The sequence below is a fragment of the Lampetra planeri genome, chromosome 41 (genome assembly GCF_965212315.1).
Source record: "Lampetra planeri chromosome 41, kcLamPlan1.2.h2, whole genome shotgun sequence".
NCBI lineage: Eukaryota > Metazoa > Chordata > Hyperoartia > Petromyzontiformes > Petromyzontidae > Lampetra > Lampetra planeri.
This window is the reverse complement of record NC_136147.1, coordinates 965,148-992,559: the sequence shown is the minus strand read 5'-3', so window position 1 is coordinate 992,559 and position 27,412 is coordinate 965,148. Positions and strand designations below refer to the sequence as shown.

The 27,412-nt window shown below is 49.8% G+C and overlaps 1 protein-coding gene across 1 annotated transcript in view; it reads left to right on the top strand.

Annotated features, from left to right (window-relative positions):
* The first annotated feature begins 13,955 nt into the window (after positions 1 to 13,955).
* Positions 13,956 to 27,412, top strand: part of RET (ret proto-oncogene) — a 65,021-nt gene continuing 51,564 nt past the window's right edge. The window contains exon 1 of the mRNA XM_078613280.1: positions 13,956 to 14,450. Coding sequence (XP_078469406.1) covers positions 14,381 to 14,450 — 70 coding nt within the window. The 5' untranslated portion in view covers positions 13,956 to 14,380. The remainder of the gene's footprint in view (positions 14,451 to 27,412) is intronic.

The following is a 27,412-nucleotide window of genomic DNA, read 5'->3' as shown; positions in this document are numbered from 1 at the left end:
GGCAATGTGAGACAGTTGGTGGGACAGTGTGAGTCAGTTGGTGGGACAGTGTGAGTCAGTTGGTGGGGCAATGTGAGACAGTTGGTGGGACAGTGTGAGTCAGTTGGTGGGACAATGTGAGACAATTGGTGGGGCAATGTGAGACAGTTGGTGGGGCAATGTGAGACAGTTGGTGGGACAATGTGAGTCAGTTGGTGGGACACTGTGAGACAGTTGATGGGGCAATGTGAGTCAGTTGATGGGACAATGTGAGACAGTTGATGGGACAATGTGAGACAATTGGTGGGGCAATGTGAGTCAGTTGGTGGGACAATGTGAGACAGTTGATGGGACAATGTGAGACAATTGGTGGGGCAATGTGTGTCAGTTGGTGGGACAATGTGAGACAATTGGTGGGGCAATGTGAGTCAGTTGGTGGGACAATGTGAGACAATTGGTGGGGCAATGTGAGTCAGTTGGTGGGACACTGTGAGACAGTTGATGGGGCAATGTGAGTCAGTTGATGGGACACTGTGAGACAGTTGATGGGACAATGTGAGTCAGTTGGTGGGACACTGTGAGACAATTGGTGGGGCAATGTGAGTCAGTTGGTGGGACACTGTGAGACAGTTGATGGGGCAATGTGAGTCAGTTGATGGGACACTGTGAGACAGTTGATGGGACAATGTGAGTCAGTTGATGGGACAATGTGAGTCAGTTGGTGGGACAGTGTGAGACAGTTGATGGGGCAATGTGAGTCAGATAGTGGGACACTGTGAGACAGTTGATGGGGCAATGTGAGTCAGTTGATGGGACACTGTGAGACAGTTGATGGGACAATGTGAGTCAGTTGATGGGACAATGTGAGTCAGTTGGTGGGACAGTGTGAGACAGTTGATGGGGCAATGTGAGTCAGATAGTGGGACACTGTGAGACAGTTGATGGGGCAATGTGAGTCAGTTGATGGGACACTGTGAGACAGTTGATGGGACAATGTGAGTCAGTTGATGGGACAATGTGAGTCAGTTGGTGGGACACTGTGAGACAGTTGATGGGGCAATGTGAGTCAGTTGATGGGACAATGTGAGTCAGTTGGTGGGACAGTGTGAGACAGTTGGTGGGACAATGTGAGTCAGTTGATGGGACAATGTGAGTCAGTTGGTGCGACAGTGTGAGACAGTTGGTGGGATTCTTCACGAGCAACACTGAAAATCACGTGATGAAATGCATCTGTCATGGACATCAACCCTCCGTTATGAGGATGACACCGGATAGACAGAGGTACCGAAGTTCGTGGATGTCACACTATGTAACAGAGGAGCACCACGTACGCACACCCGCACTTAATATAAACTCCACTCAATACCATAGCCCTCTCAGATCGATGTTCTGATTCAATGAGAACACATCCTTATTATATCCCTTTAATATCAGGCCAATATTAGGTTTTTATACAAGTGTATTCCTAACTACATTAGACATAAAATATTACTCCTTCTATCACTCCACTGCTGGACGAAGGCTACTCTCTGTCATAATGGCTCATGGAGGACACATCAACGATTCAAAACATATTTTTATTTTACCAGGTAAGAGCCAAGGAGCTCTATGGCTCTTTTGAAAGCGACCTGGCCACACATGAGCGCTCAGAGAACTGGCTTCTCGCGTGTGAATCTATAGCAGCCAAATGCTCAAAACGCGTGTTTCTACATGTAGAGGGAAAAACCGGAGGGCCCGGAGAAAATTCCACACGACCACGAAAAGAGACACGCAAACTCCAAATATACAGGCCGGGATTGAACTCGCGCGCTACCGCATAACCAGGCGAGGTTGTCAACGTCTCCCCACCGGGGGAGACTTCTGACAAGCAGTGGATTAACAATGGCCCAAAAAAGATTACCACTGATTATTTTTTCTCGATTTTATTTGTCACTTTATTTATTTAAATATTTCACCCCCCAAAAAATCCCGAGGGATGGAACACCTCGTTTGCACGGGCGTCTGTCCAGGGTGTCAAATGACGCACGCATAGTGACACGCATGCAGACATTTTAAGTCTAAAACTTACACAGAAGGCACAACACCCTTACATAAATACATTCGTTTTTTCTATGGTATGCATGTTGAACTTTTTTCGCACCGTACATAGCCAGCCGTGCTAACCGGAGGTGCGGGGAAAGGACAACAGACTAAACACAAAAGGCAGTTCTGAAGGTGCGTGCCACCGGTTCACAGAGAATGTGCTCTAAGCTTTAACAATTTGCAAATGTGGAGCAAGTATGTTTGAGTGAAAAATTTAAGACATTATTTTTTTACGTGCTCTGAAAAGGGACACTGCACCAAAACGTTGTCTCTTGTATATTATTTGTTCTTTTAAGGCTCACAGTGTTATTATCGAGTTTGTTTTTCATTGCTATTCGTGTTTGTACATCACTACCATGGCAGCAGCAGCAGCAGCGTCGCCAGATAATTGAGTTTCGTGTGTCTGGGAAAACGTTCCATGTCGAAGCAGCTCCAGGTCTGAATGTGGCCTCAATTATATGCATGTTGAACTTCCTTCGCACCGTACGTAGCCAACGGTGATAATCGTAGGTGCGGGGGAAGGCCAACAAACAAGAGGCTATACGGGGGATCTTTACCTTCGCTTCGCGTGCGCGTGCCGAAGTGACAGAAGGACAGTGGCGGGCTGAATGGGGGCGTGCATTTACTCAATTGCCACAATTCCTTCTTTGTTTCACACAAGGAGGAGGAGGCGGCGGCGGGGGTGTGGACACGTGCCGCCGTGTGTGGCCCCGGGCTCAAGGCGCCCCCACGGCACTCCCGCACACTGAGCCGAGAGATAATCATTAGAGGCCGCAGTGAATGCACGGCAACCGGTCAAGCCAACGGGGCCCCGCGAATCGCCGCGTTGTGCCCAAAGCGGCGGCGGCGGCATCTGTGGAGAGGTTACGCAGAGCCGGGGGGCTCAGAGGTCAGAGCGTTGAGCTGGCTGGCACTGCTGAGCAATGGGGGGGGCGGTTTGGGAGGGGGTTCGATACTGGGTTTCGGCTGCCTGCGATTAAACCGGGTTCGCAAGTGTGTTAAGAGGGTTCGTGATATCAGCCCAGCAGCCACCAAATAGCTGGCAATGATTCTCCATAGACTCGCAAAGAGACCTCGTAAACTCACATAGAGACCCCCCCCCTAAAGGCTCACAAAGACATCCGCAGACTGACACGGAAAACCCTTGGATTAACGCAGACTTAAGGTAAAGTCACGTAGAAGGGAAGTAATAAAATAATAAAAATAAAACATAATAAAATAATTCTCACGACGTTTCGGCCACAACGCAAGCAGCCGTCCTCACCTTCTACGTGACTTTACCGAAAGAACCAAGAAGATGAATCCCTGCAGTCACGAAAGCTTTAAATCGAAAAGCAGACTTAAGGGTTTGCAAGTGTTAGTGAGCTGATGATCTCAGCCTGGTCATCAATAACCGCGCACCCAAAAAAAACACGATACATTACATTTATTGTTGTGCTTAATTTGGATAAATTCCAGCTCTGTAAATTAAAAAAAATATCTGTTTGTCACGTGTCGAACATTACTCTCAGTGCCAATGTGCGTAGGCAAATGCTGCCCGCCAACTGTGAGTCCCAGAGGTCACTTGAAGGAATTTCAGAGGTAGCTCTCTGATATCCACTTACGCGTGCCATTCTCAAATACAAAGGCATCAGAATGGATACTCCCATCTCATGATCATTAGACGGAATACGCAACAATCGGCATTAAATTGGGAGGCGGTGGGAGGCAAGATAAATTACATTAATATAAGTGGCGCTTGTGCATTGCCGATGGACTGCAGGCTTCCAGCAAGGGATGTCACGTGGCCCCAAAGCTTTCTGTGGGTGACCACCGCTGTCCCGCAGGACGAAATGTAAAGCTGCGGACGAGTTGACATGAGAGCGCATTCTCCAGCGCCGCCGCTGTATCGCACGCTCGCACAAACATCGGCATCTACCAGCGCTTACGAACTGTCTGACGCTCATCGTTCTTAACACTTTTTCGTTTCATATGAGTGTATGTGCGGTTGAGGATAGTTGTCCTCCCTATAGCTTAAGATGATGAAAGTTCTCAAAATCTTAGTGTCATCTCAAACATCATCATCATCGTCATCATCTCAAACATCATCATCATCGTCATCATCTCAAACATCATCATCATCGTCATCATCTCAAACATCATCCTTTACAGTTTTAGGAAGCTCGAGGGTGCAAGTGTCCAGTGGACCGTGTCACGAACCCGGGCAACAACCTACGCAAACAAGCGCTCTTCCATTCCCAGCCACTCCGGCCAGCGTGGTGAAGTATGGTCAAACAACGCCCACGGCCAATACAGCATGGGGAGGCCTTCGTCCAGAAAAAAAACATTAATAAAGGTCTGATTATATTTGGATCATGATTCTTATTAAAACACGTTTTGTTTTTATAATCCTCACTCCCTGCACACACTCGTCACACTCACCCGGTTCACTCCCTTTCTGTACGACTCCTTCCGTCCACAGCCTTCAGTCTAAGCCGCTTGCTTACGCACACACACAAACAATAGCCTATCTTTAGGTCTGGCTTAAAACACATTACCTTAAAGCCGTGCGGGTCCAAAACAAAACGCAAAGGTGCATTCTGTGGCAAACGCTTGCCTTGAGTGCTCCTCCGTTGTCCCCGGGAGATTGTAAAGTTACCGCGTGCAATTTCAGTGCCAACGGGAAAATCAATAGATGCCATCTGCTAGCTCCCACCATCCCCCCCCTCCGATCTCCAGTCTACAGCGACAAACAATACGTCAATGCATTGCACCGTCTAATAAAAAATGATTATACAGCAGTCTGCTATTTGTATAGAGAGATGGCCAGCTTCCGTTGAGAATCTTTTCTCTCTGGCCTAGATGTGTGTGAGGAGTGTTTTTTTTCCGGCTAGCCAGCACAGCGCCATGCACACGTGGGGGGTGGGTGGGTGGGGAGTTTTTGGCAGGCGGGACACGGAGTGGACGCACGGATTTATGGGGCTGTCGGATGAGTGGGGAGGGACGGAAGGAGAGACTCGCATTTGATCGGTATGCATTGTCTGCCGAAATGCGGATAGGCTTGGGGATTAATAGTACGCCTATTCCAATCGGATGAAAATCAGTCGCTGACTGCGACAATTTGTACTGACTGCTGCAATAAAACTGCGTGGCCGCCAACGACCGCAGGTGCCCGCAATGCTGTGTGCGCCGTGCAGCCGTCTTCGCCTGTGACCGACTCACCGAAGGGTGCGTCCGATCCCGTCAGACCTGGGAGGGCGGGCAGGCTTGAGATCGCACAGTGCCGGGGTAGCCGAGGGAGGTGCGCGCTCGTGGTTGCGCCAGGCTGTGGGTGCTATGCGTGGCGAGCAGCAGATGATCGTGGCGTCCGGGGAGAGAGGGGTTATAGGCACAGTACGCTAACCACTGCGCCACCCATCCTCGAGCACAATACGCGCTTGAATTGTCGTCTTCTTATTCTGTCGTGCGGCTGATGCAGATTGCAGAGACGCAACTGCAATTGTACATTCAGGTGGTCAACAACCGCGTCAGGAGCCGCGGGGTGTGTTCGCTGTGATGCATTACAAAGGACAGGGAAGTTGATCAAACGGCAGGTGCAAGGTGTGAATGTGTCCTCCAAAACTGGAAGATCGGGGACTCCGCCAAACTGCAAATGTGATGCGGTGTGAAACCATCGGGCGTCCATCACTGATGACTGCCCGATATGGCACGCGTACCCTGGCGAACGAGTGGACGCCACTGGGCTATCAAGACGGATGCGGCGGGAATGACTCACAACGTTCACAATGCAAAGTGTATCCCCGCTGCGTCTTTCAAAAGCCGTACGAAATAAGGAAATCAAACAGAGTGCAGATGAACGATGGTTCTCAGAAAGTAGAGCCCACTTATGCATTCATTTTACAGTCTGATATAATCTCGTTTCTCACTAATTACTGACTTCCATCGCTTTGGTATCTAATGAGTAATGAATTTCCGGTGCGAGATCTCCCCTTTGGTCGTTTTGCTTAATCTGACCACGGATTGTCAGAGTCGTTTCCTTCCAAACAGAAAACAAATTCTGACCCGGAGCAACCACACTCATATATACACTTTTGGCTGCAAGAGAATGAATTACCCGTCATGGTTATGAAGGAGGAGATCATCAGATGAGGCCGGCAGTGAAGAAGCCATCGAGCGTGCAGGCGGGGAAACGGAGCCCAGTGCCTCGCTGGGCTTCAGCGAGTCCAGGGGCAGTGGTGGGGAGGTGGGGGGGGGGTTTAAAGGGAGGCCGCATTTTCGTTTATTTGAATTTTATTTTCTTTAAATTTACCTGGGAAATCGCCCCTTGAGATGGTACATCTCGCTTGCAATGGTGTCCGTGTTGTCGATTGACTACGTGACATAGCTAACAAAAACAAAGATCCTCCGTATAGCCTTGTGAGACTGTTGGGGCAAGTGCTGTTAGCGAAAGGGTGGGTGGCAATCACCACGCCCGACCGCCTTTGTCACCCCAGTGGCGATGTTTTTACACACTGCACAGGGTACTTATTTGAGGCTGAGTCGACCTACTGGAGGCCCAGGAGCGGTTCGGATAATCGTCACCCGTGTTGACCGTGAGCGAGAATCAAACTCGGGTTGCCGGGATCGTAGCGCAGCGCGCTAACCGCTACACTTACATAGCTAACACATGTAATGAGGCGTACACAACCACTTTCAATCTCTAACTTACAGAGTAGGCATTTATAGTGCATCTTTACTTTCCACCAGGGTCTCTGCCAACCGTGCTACTCAGCCGGATGAGAAAATAACGTACAACGCTGACAGTGTGGGGAGCTGTTGTGAATGTTGATGTTCGAGTCATTGGGCATTTGTGATTATTTCTGATGACGGATCCAAGAAGCTATGGGGGTAGGAATCTTTTCTGAAATCAACCCCTGGGAACGTGATCTACAATGAGAATGTCGCGGTGGTGAGATGTTAACTCCCTCGCCTGATATACGGGAGGACGTGGGTTCGATTCCGACCCTGACGCCTGCTGTATATTTGGAGCTTGCATGTCTCTCTCCCCGTGGTCGCGTAGATTTTTCTCCGGGGCCACCGGTTTTTCCCTGCACATTTAGAAACATACATTTAGGGTATTTGGCTGCTATAAATTTCCACGTGATAAGTCACTTCGTTGAGCTATCATTTGTGGCCAGGTCGCTTCTGAAACATAAGCTAATAGCTCATTGGGTCTTGCCTGTGAACGTAAAAATAATTGTAATCGTTTTAAATAGTTTAAGAACTCAAATCGGCCATATCTCTGTCGGCTTGCCGTGCTTCAACAACGTAATTTTGGCCCGGGCGTTGATGGTGGTGGTGGTGGTGATGATGGTGGTGGTGATGATGGTGGTGATGGTGGTAATGATGATGGTGGTGATGATGGTGGATGGAGGCATTTGTAGGAGTGTAGTTCTAATGTCCGTAGTAAGCAGTCGAGGCCGTTTCACGCGACGGGAGGTGAATTGATGGAAACAAAGGAGATGGACTCAAGAGAGAGGCACGTGGGTCTACCAGCAGTGGTGCCTCTTAACCTGGGGTGCGTGCACCCCTTGAGGTGTAAGATGCCCTTTCTGGGGGTGCGAGACAAGGCCAGATAGTTTTTTGAAGATATATCAGCGAAAAGGCAAATTAAGCACGACACGTAAGTTAAAACTACTTTGTTCCGTCGAACCCATGTATTTATTAACATTATAAAAAAAAAAAATTACGATTGAGAAGGCTGCAGTCAAGGTTAAGAACACACTGGTCGTCTTGACCAGAAGACAGAAGCAGCGGAAGAATATTGCTCAGCTTCATCGTCAGCCGACATGTGACGACAACCAGCAAAGGAGAAATAGTTTTCATTCTGGATCGCAAACGATGAAAGAGTCATATTCACATTCCATTCCCGTGGAGGTAAAGGTTTCGGGCCTGCAATTGCTTGCTCACATGTCACATCATTCCTGGTGGAAGGGCCTCCTCTTCTCGAGAAAACTCAAGAATGGTTTTGGCCTACTCTTCCACACTGGCCGAACGTAATTGAAGAGGTAGGGAGTACCCACATTTCACCCCACCACCAGGTCACTTTCATGTTGACCAGATGCGACCGTTCCATTGTATTCTCCGCTGATGTCCACATTTTTTGGACTTGTGGAGCGGTTCCACTTTCACGAAACGTCGCGTGCAAACTCCCGTGCACACCTTCTGGGTGGGCGGTTTTTTTTACTTTTTTATCTCACATCTCCGAAAGAAAGCCTCCTGTGAGCTGACGTACGCGAGTGACTGATGCCCGCTGCTTTGGGCCAGCCACGCGGCGCTGAACGCATCGCAATGCCACACGCACACTCTACACATTTGGCGTCTCCCGCAGAGCAAATCGCGCGCGTTGGCGGTGCCAGGTACAAGCAGCTGTGTGTGACATGCAGGGGACACGCAGCGCATCAGCACGCTCTCTATTTGACCAAACGACGTCTCTTTTGAGTCGCTTTAGAAAGGTAAAATAAATGTGAGTATAGATTTTTGTTTTTTAAAACCAGGTAATGGCCCACTGAGCTATGTAGCTCTTTTTCAGAAGCGACTTGGCCACAAATGATAGCCCAACGAAGTGGCTCATCGCGTGAACATTTATAGCAGCCAAACGCTCTAAACGCGACCACGGGGGAGAGAGAGAGACACCAAAACTCCAAATATACAGCAGGCGTCAGTTTCGGGGTCAGGATCGAACCCACGACCTCCTGTATATACCAGGCGAGGTAGTTAACATCTAGCCACCGGGGCGTGATGCTGGCATGGTAATCATGGTGAGCACACTGTGACTTGCAATCCATCAGATGATTTCGATCTCCCATGACGGCAGTAGATACAGTGGTGCAGGTTCCTTCAATCACCCCCCTCCTCCCTCCCCCACCTCTGTCCACCCCTGCTGTACGCAGCACGGGACGAGTGCGCCACCACCACCACCACCACGGTGAGTCGACCTGCAGGTCGCGTGTGGAGGGGGGGGTGGTAACTCCCGCGCTGCGGACCCCGCACGAGCTGAGTTGTGACGGGGTCTCGGGGCGGGTCACAGAACAGAGCACAGTGACACATTAACATGTCAATTTAGTATTTCTCGTAAAATAATGACCCCACACACATATATATTGTGTCCGCGTGTGTGTGAACTTCCAACCTGTCCAATTAGCGGTGGTGTAGCGGCTAGAGCTACGAACCTATTGACTCTGGTTCGAGTCCTGCTCACGGCCAACACCAGTGACGATGATCTAAACCGATCCTGGGTCTCCCCTAGGTCGACTCAGCCTCAAATGAGTACCTGGCGCGGTGTGTAAACATCGCCACTAGGGAGACAAAGGCGGCCGGGCGTGGTTGCTGCCCACCCACCCCCTCGTGTGCCGTGCCGGCCTTCATAGGTGCTCGCTAACAGCACTTGCCCCAACAGTCTGTTCGGGCTATACGGGGGATCTTTGTCTTTGTCCCAACCTGTCCACGGGCGTGATCTGAAGGCAGCCGAGGCACCGACGGAAGAGAGCGCCACGCGCACAGCCACCGCTCGCTGCCTTCTCTCGGATCGCAAACTCGAGGCGCTGACAAATACATTTGCCCCGGTGCTGGCTGCCGCCACACACGCACACAGAGACAAAGGCCCCCCCCCCACCCTCCCCCCTTCCACAGCATTCACAGACTGTTGCGGCCAGCACTGAAGTGCTGCTCGCGAGGAGCTCTCCAGGCTGGAACGGCACACGAGGGGGTGGGTGGCCAGCACCACGCCCGGCCGCCTTTGTCTCCCTGGTGGTCGATGTTTTACACACCGCACCGGGTACTCGTTTGAGGCTGAGTCGACCTAGGGCAGGGGTCGGCAACCTACGGCTCCGGAGCCGCATGCGGCTCTTTACGGGCTGCTTCTTGACGATATGTACGTATGTACAGTATGTACTCAGATGCATTGCGGCTCTTGAAATACTGAATTTTGTACCGAATTGGAAAGAAATGGCTCTTCTTGTTATTTTGGTTGCCGACCCCTGACCTAGGGGAAGAGGCCCAGGACCGGTTCCGATCATCGCTGGCACACGCGCACACAAAGACAAAGATCCCCGACGTAGCCTTCAGCAGACGGCAGCAGCAAGTGATGTTAGCGAGCATCCACGAAGGTCGGGAACGGCACACGAGGGGGTGGCCAGCACCACGCCCGGCCGCCTTTGTCTCCCTGGTGGTCCATGTTTTACACCCCGCACCACGTGCACGCACAGCGGTGGACTCGACGAGATCCAGTGACGTGAGTGAACTATGACGAGGTTCAGTGACGTCAGTGGGCTATGACGAGGTCCAGTGACGTCAGTGAACTATGACGAGGTTCAGTGACGTCAGTGGGCTATGACGAGGTTCAGTGACGTCAGTGAACTATGACGAGGTTCAGTGACGTCAGTGGGCTATGACGAGGTTTAGTGACGTCATTGGGCTATGACGAGGTTTAGTGACGTCAGTGGACTATGACGAGGTCCAGTGACGTCATTGGGCTATGACGAGGTTTAGTGACGACAGTGAACTATGACGAGGTTCAGTGACGTCAGTGGGCTATGACGAGGTTTAGTGACGTCATTGGGCTATGACGAGGTTCAGTGACGTCAGTGGACTATGACGAGGTCCAGTGACGGCATTGGGCTATGACGAGGTTTAGTGACGTCAGTGGACTATGACGAGGTCCAGTGACGTCAGTGGGCTATGACGAGGTTTAGTGACGTCAGTGGACTATGACGAGGTTTAGTGACGTCAGTGGACTATGACGAGGTCCAGTGACGTCATTGGGCTATGACGAGGTTTAGTGACGTCAGTGGACTATGACGAGGTCCAGTGACGTCATTGGGCTATGACGAGGTTTAGTGACGTCAGTGGACTATGACGAGGTCCAGTGACGTCAGTGGCCTCTCGCGCTCCGCCTTTGTCTTGCCGTTGTTTGAGGCCGCACCTGACGGGGCTGTAAAACGACACGTGACCCCCCGCCCCCACGCACCAGTTCCCCCAAAACAAATGCCAGCTCGTGCGCGCCTCCTGCCACGCGCTTGCCATCCTCATTATCTAATTAACGCGTCACAAGAGATGCGTTACAACTCAACGCATTCGTCAATAACACTGCGGCCTTCACAAAAAAAAATGTGGATTTAAAAAATATATAAGACGGCGTTTTGGCCAATGGCCTTGATATTCGTCACAGCACATAAATGGTGTTTTGATTCGTATATATAAGAGGCATTGCCCCTAAACTTTGCCTATGATATATTTTCCTTTGTAAGGCAGTTTTATTGATATGTGTGTGTGTTATGTATGCTTGTGGGGAGCGATGGTGTAGCGGTTAGCACGCTGAGCTACGAACACGGCGGCCCACGTTCGATTCCCGCTCACGGCTACAACCAGTGACGATTATCTTGAACCGGTCCTGGGCCTCCCCTCGGTCGACTCAGCCTCAAATGAGTACCTGGTGCTGTGTCAAATCATCGCCACTAGAGACACAAAGGCGGCCGGGCGTGGTGCTGGCCACCCACCCCCTCGTGTGACGTGCTGGCCTTCATAGGTGCTCGCTAACAGCACTTGCCCCAACAGTCTGTTAAGGCTACACGGGGGATCTTTCTCTTTGTGTGCTTTTGCACCGCTGTCAACGCAGCAGCGGCATCAACAAAATCCTGCGTTTAATTACATGGACATTTTAACAGATCATCTGAATCATTTGAAGCCAACTTCCTCTATTCGTCAATAGATACAGTGATGTAACGAATAGACATTGAGCAATCAATCAACCTGAATGAATCATCACGACCCAATGTATGGGTCGTGGAGATTGTTTTGACTTCTCCACGCTGGTCAGTGCGGGTCGGTGCAGTGAAGAGGCATGGCCTGGTTCACGTATCACGAGCCGAGTATCAAACTACAGGCGGAAGGGGTTCATAGCGCAGTGTGCTAACCACTCCGCCACCGCTCTACGTCCCCGCAATCATCAGCAGCCACAATCTATCCACTGCTGGATGAAGGCCTCCTAAAGCCGCGGCCACCACCTCCAACGATCTTGGGCGACGACAATCCACCCCGCAGCACGTGCACGGATTCCATCGCTCCATCTGCTCAGTTCGATTTCCTTCTTGGGTGCATTCCATTCGTCGACTGTCACGCTGTTGTTGTTGTTATCGTTCATATTCTTGACCATCGTCCATCATCCTGCCCACGTGCTCAAGCTCCCACTTGCCTTTCTTAGCAGTGTAAAACGGACATGCAATTTCCCCTTATTCCAAATCCCAATGCAGAATAGTCGCCCTGGCTACATTATTTGAGTGCAAGGTGTGTTTCGTCCGACCGGCTCCAGTAGGGCTGGGCATTTAAATAATGCGTTTGAGCCTCACGCGGTTATTGATATTCGCAATTTAATTTATTTAATTAGATCAGAATGACGAATTGGCAATGCAGAGAAACCAGGAATAGATGAGCTTCACAGAATGTGGGAAATCGCTTGGACTCGTATTTAAAATGCAAAACTCTACAGAAAAAGACCTCACCCACCTACTCATACCAGCGTGGTGAAGTATGGTCAAACAGTCCCCCCCATAATGACACGGCATGGAGACGCCTTCATCCAGCAGTTGATTGACTTAGGCATGGTAATTAATATTGTTTGATTATCATTATTATTATTGCACAGCATACCTGGTGTGTACTGTTCTATAGTGTACTCTACGATACGGAAGAGACCCTGTGAACATTGTTCATTGTATGAAGTTGAAATGTTGTTGGATTATTAACTAATGTAATAATCTTAATATATTATATTCATCTCGGAAGCTAATCAGAACTGAGCCTGGATAGTGTTTGGATGGGCAACCACCACACACCCCCCCAGGTGTTATCGGCTACGGCGGTTTGCTACGAATAGGGGCACAGAGGGCAGTGCACCAAAATCCATTGTTGTACTGCACTGCTATGCGCCCATGTCTATGCTACCCGCCTTTGCCAACCCACGCTAACCGGCGTGGTGAAGTATGGTCAAACACCGTCCTGCCTCCTCCCACCCACCGGTGCATTGACGCAGCACAATGCAACTCGGATAACACTGGTCAACAAAAGAAAAAAAATAATTCTGGCCTGGACTTTTGCAGCTGTTTTAGACTAATTTCAGGGTGCTGATTCCAAATCTTATCTCAGATTTGCTCTTTCACATCTCATTTGTATGCTATCGGCATACCCCATTTTCATTGATTTTACCCGAAATTAACTCTGTCACTTATGATTGCAAGTTGTTGCGAGTCAGTGACTGCTTTAGTGTTAAAATATGGTGCTGTATTTTTAGGATAGTGTGTTTATAATATCATTTTATGTAGATATCCACATTTATTTAATATTTTCCTTCTGCAGTTTTTATTGAAAATGCAATATTTGATATCTCAAAAACCTGATGTGATAGACAAAAACTGATGCCAGATTTGGAATCAGCACCACAAAATTAAATTAAGACCGTTGGAATACCTTATGCCAGAACAAGTGTGTTGACCAGTGTAATAGAACAGCGATCTGTGCCATGCGTCCGCACGTCCATGGCACGGGACGCGTTATGCACATCTGTGGATGAACGCGGGCAGCCGTCGGGTGGTGATGTCAGCGCGATGATTGCATGGCGCTTTAATAACCAATCGCTTTGAGTACTAACAACACACTCAGAGCTGGCCGCCGCTGCCGCTGATGATGACACCGATGATGTTGATAACGCGACAGAGACCGCTATGCGCGCAAGACGGGTTACGGTAGGCGCCGCGTACAGCAGAGGGCAGCGCACCAAAATCCATTGTCGCTCTGCGCTCACAACCCACTCCCCCCCCCCCTTTCGCAAGCGCGGTGAAGTATGGTCGAACGAGGAGGGGGAGGAGGAGGCCCACGCGGAGGCGGGGCTGAAGGAGAGGCCACGCCTCCTGTTCAGTGACGCGCAGCGGCCGTGCGCACGTGGAGGACGAGGAGGAGGAGGGAGCTGCTCAGTCTCGCCGGGACGCGGGGACTTGGAACAGCGAGGCGCAGCTTCACCGCGGGACGCCTCGTGACCGACAACAGCGCGCAGGTCAGCCTGGGCCGTCGCCTACTCGCACGAAGTCGCTCGTGTGCTTCAGCGCTCGCAAGTCAGCCGAGGGGCGGAGCGCAGAATTTCTGCGTTTCTGCCGTTGTTTAGTTGGTTGTTGTTGAGAACTAGCAACATGAGTTCGTGTTTCATGGCGATTGATTGAGAAGGGCAAGACGCCGCGGAGAAGATTGGTTCGGGGAGGAAGAACATTTCACGAACAAGTTTCTTCAAGTACGACATCTTTTTTTTTGAGAAATGAAATTGCCGAGGCTGACGCCGGGACGCTTCCAGGCTGTGGTGTGGATGGCGACCCTCCTCTGTCAAGGTGAGCGAGTCAGCGTGTGCCGCGAGTCTGTGCTTAACTCGCCACCACCACCACGAACATGATGATGATGATTCTTCACTCGGATAATTTGAGATCCTGGCGTGTATGCTCGCATGAGGTTGGTTTAGACGCATTGCACGTGGTGTTCGGGGGGGGGGTGTTCCCGTGGTGCAAATGGTTAGCGCAATGGACTTGCAATGCCGAGGTCGCCGGTTCGATTGTTCTATCTCCCGGTGCGGCAGGCTGCAATAATGGGCAAGTTGATCTGGGTCTACCCATTTGATACAACCGGTATCAAATGGGTAGACCCAGAGCCAATGTGCAAGTCGCGCGTGGTGGGGTAAAGTGCGGGGACCTCCCACCGATTCTACTCCAAGGCGTCTGGCCAGCGCGAAGGAGTTTGGCCAAACACCGTCTGCGTAGGGAGCTTGAGCAATTGCAGGGCTGCACCTTTACTCGCACCCCCGTGTTTGCGGGCGACGGTGCTCACGTGGATAATTCGAGGACCCGCTAAATACGTCGCGGCTGAACAGGCATCGTGTTCAGCGGGCCGAACGGAGCACCGGTGGTGAGCGGACAGCGGCTAACAAGAGTGAAACACGAGCGTTTATAGCTGATCGTGGTGAAGTATGGTCAAACAACAGCCACGACCGAGTCGGCGTGTGTTCAGGGCGGGGGGAGGGCGGGGAGAAGTCTCTAGATCCAGCAGTGGACTGAGAATGGTTTTTGCGATTGCAACTTTCGCTGCGCGCGCCATGCCCACGCAGCCGTGCACAGACGGCGCGTGCCGGGTCCTTCTCAAGGGCGAGTAAGAGAGAGCGATGAGTACGTCAAGCCTGACGCCTCCACAGAGAAGACGTGCACGTGTGCCTGACTGCAGTACGCACGTGCTGTCATTGGGGTTGTGCATCGGTAGCGCAGCAGTTATGCCCACTCTCGCCCTCTCTATGTGCTGTAAACAAAGGATCATTGCCCGAAACGTTGCCGGTGTTATTTATGTTTGTGTGTCTGTACAGCCACTGGCAACGCTGTGTCATCAAACATTTCATTCCATATTTACCTGGCCACGTGAATGCGATTCGCGGCCACCGCTGACATCAAATCAATCGATCAGTGGGCGAGCCACATTTGAACCGCTCCCTCCACCAATCACCAAACCCGCACTCACCAAAGTGGTGAAGTATAGTCAAACATTATTACCGACGCGGCGTGGGAAGGCCTTCATCCAACAGTGGAATTGACAACGTGTGTGTGATGTGCAAACAGTCCCGCAGTAACGCAACCCAGTGCAGCGCTGGCCAGTGGCGTCGCCCCGTTCCTCGACAAAGTGGTGGAAATTCCACGTTTCTATGGCGGGGATCGTGATGGACACTATTTCACTCGATTGCTGGCCCAAAGGGTGCTTCTTCGCCATCGGGTATTCCTTTGAGTGACTCCCAGAGTGATGGTGATTTTAATTGGCCTTGGATCATGTGGTTTATTTTTTTGTCGATGTGCGCGTTCACACGTTCAACCGTGGGATGATGTGTGCATGGACCACGGTATTTGGTACAATGCCTTTATAAATCCGCTCCTGGATGAGGGCGGGTGGACGTCAGCCCCCCCCCTCCCCTTCTTAACCACTAGAACCCAACTCCACATGGTAAATACGAGGGGCCGTGGTGATGATGCGTGAAGCTTCGGTACAGCGGTCTTCGTGGTTACGCTATTCTTCAACGTCCGAATGATGACAATATGTTCCGGATCTCGGTGCCGCCCGAACGTCGAGGTCCGCTCGTCACGACGAGAGCGTCGTCGTGGGGAATTGTCCCGTGGGGTTTTGCCTTTTTTTGGTTCGTCTGCGTTGACGGAGCGCAGACGACGGTGGCGAATTACCGTGGTCCATAGTCCGGGTCACGTGGCCGCAATCGCCCTCGCGGTGACCCGTCTCTCTAATCGTCCCTTCGTGGAGGAGGGTGTGCGTCATCGGCCCGGTGATGTAACAAAAACGATTTAGATGCCCTCATGCGGTTAACGATTCCACCGGGTTGGCTACGCACGGTGTCTTCGTGGAGGGAAGTGTAATTTGTTCTGGACGCCCGTTCGCACGGCAGCGTTTCTCCGGACCCGAGTGAGATTCTAGGACGACGACGACGATGATGATGATGATGATGGTGGTGGTGACGACAGCGCCCATCCCAGAAGGGAGCGGCGAGAATGGCAATGGAGTCGGCGGCGAGGTAGACGGACCTCTATATCTACCAACAGACCTCTGGAACCTAACTCGTTTGTAAGTCGAGGAGTCCATGTTTAGTTGCGCTGTTTGTGCAACGCACGCACGGGTGGGCGCAGCCAGCGGCAGAGGCAGGTGCAGGACAATGTTTACATTGGATGCTGTCCAACGCCACGCTCCCCGTTAAAAAAAAAACAACACGAAAAATAACCACCGCGACCTTTGCTTAACAACGCCTCGGGCACACCGAGTGGCGGAGGAGCGGTGGCGCAGTGGTTCGCGCGGTTCGGGCTATGAACCCGCCGACTGCCAGTTCGATTCGACGAGCGAACATTATTGGCGAGCGATGATGTGACTCGATTACTCAGCCAGCCACCCACCCCCTTTCACCCGACCCAGCGGGGTGCGAGTATGGCCGAATTGCCCATAGGGCGTGCGTTGGTTTTCGTCCAGAAGCGGATTGGCAATTGGATTGGCAAGTGGCCATCCGAACGTTGTTATCATGTGCATGCTGTACAAGTCAAACAGTATTACTGTAGTATTATTGTTGCATACACGTGCACTGAGTGGGCTGGATATTTGTATATCATGCCGAGCTGCGGGTTCCCATTCTCCGCAATGGGAAACATCATCATCAGCAGTCGTGATCTATCCACTGCTGGGTGAATGCCTCACCAAAAACTGTCACCGTCTCTGACGTTGCGGCGATGTTGTCATCAATCTGACAGTGGCATACAGGTGGGCGAGGGTTCGACCCCTGACACCTGCTGTGCATGTTTCTCTCCCCGCGGTCGCGTGGATCTTTCTCCGGATCCTCCGGTATTCCCCTCCACATTTAGAAACGTGCGTTTAGAGTATTTGGCTGCTATAAATGTCCACGTGATAAACCACTTCGTTGGGCTATCATTCGTGGCCAGGTCGCTTCCGAAAAACAACTATGTTAGCTCCGTGGGCCATGCCTGGTAAATAAGCCAAAGTTTAGTTTATTATTTGATCTATCTACGTGGATTTAGCGAAATAACCAAGAATATGAATTCCTGCAGTCACGAAAGCTTTAAGTCAAGATTTAGTTCATTTAATTTAATCGTTCCCTATTTTGGCTGCCACTCCATGGTTAGTCTCGACCACTGGATTATCGCCCTTCTCCTGGCGACGTATCCTGCCCAAGGCAACTTTACTTTTCTTGGCAGCAAATATGACGCTTCGTATCTAGCGTGTCATCTCAAATTAGATGTCCAGACAGGGAATGCACCTCGCCACGATTGTTCTGCGCGCACGTTTCTGCTTTTGTCCAATCCGCTCTGCCAGTGTGGCCCCACGTGGTTGGTCCACACTGTGGTGCGCACTGAGTGCGAACTTTCATCTTCAGGCACACTGCCATGCTGCTTTTCATTCTTAAGTTGGACTTTGCTAAGAAAGCTCCAAACCTTTTCTCGTCCGCGTCGTTCGTTACAACAGCCTTGTAACCTGTTGTACAGATTATAACACGCGCCTCTCTCCCGTCTTTTCAAGTAGAACATGAAACGAGGGAGTGTCTGTGTGTCTATGGTGGGAATCCCAGCACCGTGGTTTTGTCTTTCATATTCCATCTATTAAAGAGATGGGCGCATCGGCCTGTTGATCGTTCCGATGCGGTTGATCGTTACGCAATTGCCTTCAAGGAGGACTTTCCAAAGCAAGGAGTTGGCGATGTTTGGGTGTCGAATGAGACATTCATTCTGGACGCCAGCGTTGTTCCACTCTGTTAGCCAGCACTCTCAAACGCGGGCATGCCACGGATCACGGTCAAAACAATATGCAATACTGCACTTTCCTTTCTGCGCACACTTGCATAATATTTTTTTGTTAAATACTTATAGTTGCTTTTATTGATGGTGTTTGGCCAGTGTCCACGCTTCAGATCCATGCCACGGCAGATTATACGCCCTGATTTAAGTAATTTTATTTTTTATTTAAGGCACACCTGTACATTGCTTTGTTATGAAATCCAACCTTCTCTCTCTCTCTCGCCATAATTCTGATCCCGATTCTCATCCAGTCACAATTGCCACTAATTTCCTACAATAATTTTGACCATTTGCTTTAACCCGTCCACGAGTGTAAGGCAGGCGTGTGTTGTTGCTGCTGCTACTATTATTAATTATATTCCGCTGCTCCTGACACGGCTGTCTGGCGTGACCACCTGAAAGTGACATTGTAGTCGTTGCCCTGCATGGACATCAGCCACACGAAATAATAAGAAGAAGACGACGACGACGCTATGATCAGAACTGTGCCTCTTCCACAGTGGTTCTTCACCTTCACTGGAGCCTGCACCCCTGTGGTTCTCACAAAGGGCATCTCGACCCCCCAGGCTAAGAACCACTGCTTCTTCATAGCAAAGTGCTTTTAGATCCGGCCTCTTACTGTGTTTGCCTGCTATGGGACATCAATCGGGGACGTTGAACGCTCTGCAGTGAAAACCGACCAAAGTAAAAGCAACGTGGCGACTGAGGCATTGACAGAGTAGGAGCAGGCTTGGAGTCCCACGCTGGGAGAAAGGCGGAAGGGTGCCGTGCATGAGACGCAGCAGTGGCAGATAGCCCCTGCTTGACATGCATAAAATTGTGTTTAGATTTATATGTACAAGAGAAAACACAATGGGGGCTTTTTTAAGCAGAGTCCTTATTAAAAAGCGGGAAATTCCAAGACCGAGAACAAACAGGAGAGATTTCACAGCAGAGAACTGCGTTCTGTGCTCCGTTCGCTGTCCTTCCGCTGCACATCCAATTAGCGCCGTTGGTTGTGTACGGCGTGAAAGAAGTTCTACATATATACTACACTGTACACTACTATACACTACACTATACACTACTATACACGACACTATAATACGCTACAATATACTACACTATGCACTACACTACTGTACACTACACCACTATGCAAAATGTAAAACTCCTTTCTTGAGAACTGCTTGTTGTTGTGTTTAGTTTGTCGTCCTTCCCCCGCACCTTCGATTCTCGCGGTTGGCTACGTACGGTGCGAAAGAAGTTCAACATGTAAAATTGTAAATAGACTAGAACATACAGACAAAGTATCACAGCACAGTCAAAAATACAATACAGCACAGTACAAACGAGACGTTATCGAAACACTTGGCACACATTGGCATCACAGCAGCGAGGAGGAGGAGGAGGGAGAGACGCCATTGACATCTACAGAGTGCGGTCAAAGTCACGCATGGCACATGCAGGATGCAGGGCATAGTTTGTTCAATACACTACTATTATTATTTGTATTATTCTCCTTGGAACTAAACTCAAGGGGGTTGCGTTTCTTTTGTATTCTTCATTGCCATAATGAATAGGGAGCATAAACATGAAATAAAAAATAATCAATCATTTACTCCCATTGACTTATTCGGAAAATTCAATATTCCAATCACAAATCAAATCGCCACACGGCACCCTCGGAATTGTAAAGGGAATTTAGACTGGCTCTACGAGCCTCAAGCATTAGCAATAAACTATAATAATAATGAAAAAACTGTCTTTGTCTGGCCCTTTGAGCCTCAAGCATTCCAAATACACCATAAAAACCATAAGGTCCGTTGGTCTGGCTCTATCAGCCTCAGTAATTACTACTGAAGACTAAAACTCCTAAGGTTATTTCGTCTTCCTCTGGGAGCCTCTGGTATTAACACAGAATCCTGTATATCCCGAGATGCCTTAGTCTTGCTCTATAAGCCTCGTGTTGAGAATCCTAAAAGGAGTTTTTCGTCATCTTCAGACAACAAAACTTCTGAATAGAAACGAAGAGCAATCGGCTCAACATCCCAATGCAGGACCCTCCTTACAGCGAGTCTCGAGACTCCGTGAGGGTTTTTTCAGTGCTCATTGCATCATCGTGTCTGGCTCCTCGTGTCGTGTGTGTGCGTGGATAAATCGTGTTTATTCCTTGCCCGTTCGTGCATATAAAGTAAATATGAAACGACAATATAACTTTAATAAAGTATGTGTGCGCAGTGCATGCTGGCATCAACACACCACCACCCCACGTGCACTCCCACAATCTGTGTGCGAGAACGCTCATTATTACGAATAGAGACGTGGATTTAGAATGCGTTCGAACGCGACTGACTGCATGTCAAGAATCTCAACAAAAACTGGGTGTGGGCGGGGGGGGGAGAACAACGACCTCATGCTTGCATCGCTTTGAAAAAAGAGGGATTTTTTTTGGGATTTCTTCTCTCGGTATATTATTTCTCACTCTCAATGAAGATTGTGCCATTCAAGACTGCAGTTTTTTTAATTATGAATATGAATAGTCCAGTTGACATGGCCAAGGTCACCATTAGCCGGGTGGTGGCTACGCTCGTGGTCTGTATTGCGGCACTGTGGATGCAACAGCGAGGGTTGGTGGACCACCCATGTGCGCGTCGAGGACTCATACCCTTGCTCGCAGGACCGAAACTGTGGTCCTCGCCTGTTCCGTCTGCGTGAGATAGCGCGTTGCTCCCGCGCACGTGTGGATTTTCTCTGATTGCCCCCCTCCCCCGCCCCCACGTATAAACGCACACTAATTAGCCGATAACACCTTGATACATAAAGGACCGCAAAGCTTTGACAATTGTTGGCGCCGGCTCGCTGCGTGGCTGCCTTCCCGCTTGTCAGCCGTTTCTCGCACCTCTGAGTCGTTTTCGCTCTTTGAGAGCGACCGAAAAATGGCGCGGCGGTGCGTTAGTAGCTAAAACTATTATTATTATTATTATACGAATGGTGATTGTTTGTCAATTCTTCGGAGAATGTTTCACCGGTCTCCCTTTTCAATGAGTATCTGTCCCACGACCATCCACATCGATTCTGCACCCCGACTTGTCCTACAGATGGATGCTGCCACAACGGTGTAGTGGTCAGCACACTGGGCTTGCAATCGAGGGGTCGCCGGTTTGACTTGACTTCCCGGAGCGATGGGGGGTGAGCGACCGTGATCGCGAGGCCGCACTGCCACAAAGGTCACGAGCCACTCTCTTGCCGGTGCTGGGCCTCCGATTAATCAAGCCCGCATTGACCAGCGTGTTGAAGTATGGTCAAACAATCTCCGTAATCAGTTTAACCCGTAGGCTTTCGCGACTAATATCATCCATAACATAGGTTTTTTTTAGGTTAGATCGCAGAAAAAAACCCACTATGGAGATTAATACAAAAAAACCTGTATTCATCTACATAATCGTTATTCGTTACGTATTCGTAATCGCTCACGAATTGTCACCACCATAACACGATTATATCAGAAATGCAACAGGTCCAGAATATCTAATGCAGCGATCGTGGTAAAACACAAACTGCAGTTGCATGTGTTTTTTTTTACCTGGAGTGGTGATGATGGCCAAGAGGTGGCGGTAAAAGCAACGGATTATTGAATCCAACTTTTGCGCGGGTTGTTTGTGCCAAGCCCTTAAATAGGACGACCACTCTATTCCGGGAAGGCTGTTGTTATTGTTATTTCGAGAAGAAGCCCTTTGCTTAAATTGTGTTGCGGTCGCCTGCCTGCCTGCCTCCTTATTACAGGAAACCCAACGTGAGGGTGACGGATGATGACAGCAGGACTTATTTTAAGCCGTGACTGTCTGGGGCTGAGCTCTGGAAAATATCTCGTGAAAAATTATCCCAGGTTGATAGGACAATGACGCAGACAACTTCGGTGGAATGACTGTGATGTCAACAGCTCGACAAATCGTCGTCATCGTCGTCGTCATCACGACGATCCATGGGGCAGAGATCCCGCAGGCGTTCACTGCACATTCGACGCGAGCCCTCACTCCCCTCTGGTGCCAACATGCTCGAGTCGTGCCACATCTCTCTGGAGCAATCTCTCAATGTCAAAACATTCTCTGTTGAGTCTTCCTCTCTTTCCGATTGCCGAACAACACACTTTTATTATGCGTATTGTTGTCCATCCTGTATGCGTCCAAGCTCAACAAATAGCATGGCTTCAAAGAGCCGAATTCGTATTTAAAAAAAAAACTCAAACACGTTTGCCAAACAGCAGTGGCATTAAAAAGGGGGGAATATAATAGGCGAAGTTTATATCTGCTACGAAGAGCCAGTGGCCGAAACGTCGCCTATTTTACATTGTTTAAGACCACACGATGAAATTGATTGATGAATGTGTTGAGGTTTTTTGTTTGTTAATTATGTTTCTGCACCACTGCCTCATCAGCGGCATCACTACAATAAATGTAATGCATCTTATAAGTTAGTCATCGTCTCTCGCAAGGCCATGATTCCTGATAAGTCAATGTCGTGTCACTTAGACCTCGGCGTAAATGATTTTAAAACAACGTGCGTCCAGACGGGTAGGATGATACAGATACTATTGACTCAGAGTGTGCGTGTGTGCCTGGATTGTGTGGGACTTTGTGGGAGCGGTGGTGGAGCGGTTAGCGCTACGCTGCGCTACGAACCCGGCGACACGAGTTCGATTCCCGCTCACGGCCAACATCGGTGACGATTATCCGAACCGGTCCTGGCCTCTCCCTAGGTCGACTCAGCCTCAAATGAGTAACTAGTGCAGTGTGTAAACATTGCCACTCGGAGAGACAAAGGCGGCCAGGCGTGGTGTTGGTCACCCCACCCCCTCGTGTGTCGTTCTGTCCTTTATAGGCTCTGCTCGCCTACAGCACTTGCCCCAACAGTCTGTTAAGGCTACACGTGGATCTTTGTTTTGGTAGTGCCTCGGTTCGCGTGCTGCGCTACGATCCCGGGCGACGCGAGTTCGACTCCCGCTCATGACCATCCAACACCTGTGCCGATTATTTGAACCGGTCCTGGACCTCCACTAGGTCGACTCAGCCTCAAATCAGCACCAGATCTGGTGTTGTGCATAAAACATCGCCACTTCGGGTGACGGCCGGGCGTTCTGCTGGCCACCCCACCCAGTGCCGGATTATCCTAGGAGCATAAGTAGCTACACATGTAGTAGCTACACATGTAGTAGCTACATATATAGTAGCTACATAAGTAGTAGCTACATATGTAGTAGCTACACATGTAGTAGCTACATATATAGTAGCTACATATATAGTAGCTACATAAGTAGTAGCTACATATGTAGTAGCTACGGGCCCTGCACTTTCAAGGGCCCCGCGCTAAATAATTTTAAGCTAACAATTCTGGTTCAGTGATTCTGCACTTGCTCTATTACTATAGTACTATACCGCCTTCAACTTTTATAAACGACTGGGTGGTTTAAGGTTAGCGATTTGTCGTATTATCTGGCTGTATAGCAAATACAAAAAAAAACAATAAAAAATGTGTGTTTTAGTATTTACGTGTTTTTTTATTTATTTAGGGCCCCTCTATAACATCATGCTACAGGCCCCGCACGCGCTGAATCCAGCACTGACCCCACCCCCGTGGTGGGGCCGTCCCGAACTCCACAGGCGGTTCTCGCTCACAGAACTTACGACACGGCAGTCTGTGAAAGGCCATGGCCTGGGGGGATCTTTGTCTTTGTCGTGTGTTGAGTCCACACGCGGAGGTGAGTTTGCGTTCTTTGAGGCGGGAGCTATTAACTGCCGGCAGCGAGAGCGGGGGGGGTTCTCTCCGTCCGGCAGGTGTTTAGCGACGCTGATCAAACTCCCGCGTGTGTGCCCAACGCCTGATGATCCCCCCTGGCTGCTTATTACTGCCTCCCCCTGCCTGGCAGCCTCCTGGGATGAGGAGGCGGAGAGAGCGGACTGGCTGAAGCCGCAATAACCAGCTCCGGCGAAGATAAACAGCAGTTTGTACGCGCGCTACCCACCCACACAAACACGCACTGACCACCCAGACAGCCCACCTGCACACACACCACCCAGCCCACCTGCATACTCACCACCCACCCAGCCCACCTGCACACACACCACCCACCCAGCCCACCTGCACACACACCACCCAGCCCACCTGCACACACACCACCCACCCAGCCCACCTGCACACACACCACCCACCCAGCCCACCTGCACACACACCACCCACCCAGCCCACCTGCACACACACCACCCACCCAGCCCACCTGCACACACACCACCCACCCAGCCCACCTGCACACACACCACCTAGCCCCCACACTTTTATACAAAAACACAAAGACAAAGTTCCCCCGTATAGCCTCCAACAAACTATTGGAGCACACCCGGCCCTCATTGAAGGCTGAGTCGACCTAGGGGAGGCCCAGGATCGGTTGAGATATTCGCCACCGATATTGTGGGCCGTGAGCGTGAAGCGAACTCGGATCGTCTGGTTCGTAGCTCGGCGCGTTAACCGCGGCGCTGCCGCCCTCTCGACAACGACTTCATCACGCCACCCCCGGCCACGCGCCGCCGATTGAGACGATCCATCGCTTGTACCCCCCCCCCCCATTCGTCGCACAAATAATCGATTATTTGCACGGTATGAAATTACACAAATTACAATGCCCACACGCCACTGATCTGACACAGCTGTACAAACGAAAGGAGAAATACAAAATAACAGGCGAATAGCAAATGACGCAAACGATTTGTATTGTGCGCGCAATACCAAATAATACACACGCACGTCCTTGGTCCGAATGTCACAACATCCGGAGAATATTGACAAGAAGTAACGCCATCCCCTGATGGAGGGGGGGGGTAGTGAACGGGTGAATCATTCGCTCGTCGCCGCCTCATTGTCCGCGTCCTCTGTTTCACTGAGACTCGAAGTGGCCTTCGGAGCTGACACCTGGCGAGACTAAATAAACGCGCAACCTGAGCCCGGCCTGCGGCTGCGAGTCCACAGCGAGGCGAGGCTGACCGACCCAAGGCGTCGTCGACGGCTCGTGATGGCGATGGTGGTGGATGCTTGGATGGAACTTGCGCCGCCTGTTGCGAGATGATAAGAACATTCACAGCTATCGTGCTGTGACGGTTCCACCTGAACACGGAAGTTTTGTGTTGCCTCCGAAACGTCGTGATTCTTATTTTATTTTTTATTTTACTTTTATTAGTTTAAATTTTTTATCTACGTGACTTTACCGAAAAAACCTAAGAATGTGAATCCTTGTAGTCACGAAAGCTTCAAATCTAAAACATTCACAACCCCGGTATACGAACGAGTTCGGTTTCCAGAGGTCTATACTCTTAGGTTTTATCGATACAGTGTTGCCTCCGAAACGTCGTGATTTTTTTTCTATTATTATTTCTATTTTTTTTTTTGCCTACGTGACTTTAGTATGATTCCTTGCAGGCACGAAAGCTTCAAATCTAGAATTCCAGAGGTCTGTTCAGAAGTCGTTTTGTTCGTAAGTCCAACTTTACGCCAGTCGATTCCAAACATGTTGTACGTCGTGTACACTAAACACGGATAATAGATTTCAACGTTGTATAATCTCCTGCAGATGCGGATGCCACTGGTTGTTCATGTTCTGCAGATGTAGAAGCCACCACCGCCATCTATTGCGCGGCTGTTGAACTTACGACTCTCGGTCCGAACAGGGTGCTGGATGTACGGACAGGTTCGTTCGTATCTCTGAAAGTTCGTAAGTCGAATGTTCGTAAGTTGATGAGTTCCTGTAATTATTCCCTGCAACCAAGGCCGTAGCCATGGAGTCAACATTGGGGGGACCAAATCTTCCAGGGTGTCTGGGGGTCCCAACTCCTAAAAATATCTAAATTTGGAAACTCATTTTCTGCCTAAAATATAAAAAAGTCACTAACACATGGGATGGACTTTTTTATTTTTTATAATAATGTCTAATAGTGTATTGTATTACATTGCTCTGTTTTTACTTTTTTACCATTTCTTGTTTTATTGTATTTAATGGCAGAGATTAGGGATTAATAAAGTACAACCATAACCACAATCATATAAACAGAAATCTATGCATTGATTTATATGAAGACAAGTCCAGATATTGTGGCCAAGCTTTAGCAAATTGTTTTTATTTACATAGCATAGCAAAACAAAAATTTAAATATATTGGGGGGGACATTTTGAGCATATTTGAATATTGGGGGTGTTCCGATTAGCACGGTTGGCTACGTACGGGGCGAAAGAAGTTCAACATACAAACATACATTCGTTTGTAGCTCTACAATATGATTTCGGTTTGGCAGCGCCCAGCAAGATGTCTCTCCACGTTACCGGAGCTCCTTCGGCAACTGGATTTTCACGTGGGGCGAAACTTCGGACTTCTTGCCAAACAACACGCGGTTCAACTAGAAAAAAACACATCGGAGAGTGATACAACTAAAATGTGTTCTCTCTACTCCTGAAGCCCTGAAACATCACACGCGTCCACGATTCATTGCGCAAAGGGGGACAGCATACTATTATCATGGACACGTCACCATGGATATCGCCAACATTTATCAGACTTGAACCATCAGTTCCCGATAATTAACGACGCGTTGTGTAAATTCATACGGCACCGTTTATTGCACGGGTGATGCAATCGAAATCGCGGGCATCGCAACAGCTGGCGTGGGCTGTGACCTCGCCTCTTGCCGTCCGCGTGTGTTGGAGCTGCCCGTGGAGGTCTCCCTCGCCCTGCGTGACCGCCATGCAATCCTGGGAAAGCCAAATTGGACAAAAACACATTTGAGATTAGCTTACTTCTAACCAACAAAACCCTCTGCAGTATTTGCTATTTCTCATTGGACACCAGTTGTTTATCCTGGTCTCCTTGAGTTGACTCCATTGGTTAAAAAAAATGTTGTGCGGCCATCTGGAACGCTCTTCCTTCCGATATTAGAAAGCCATTG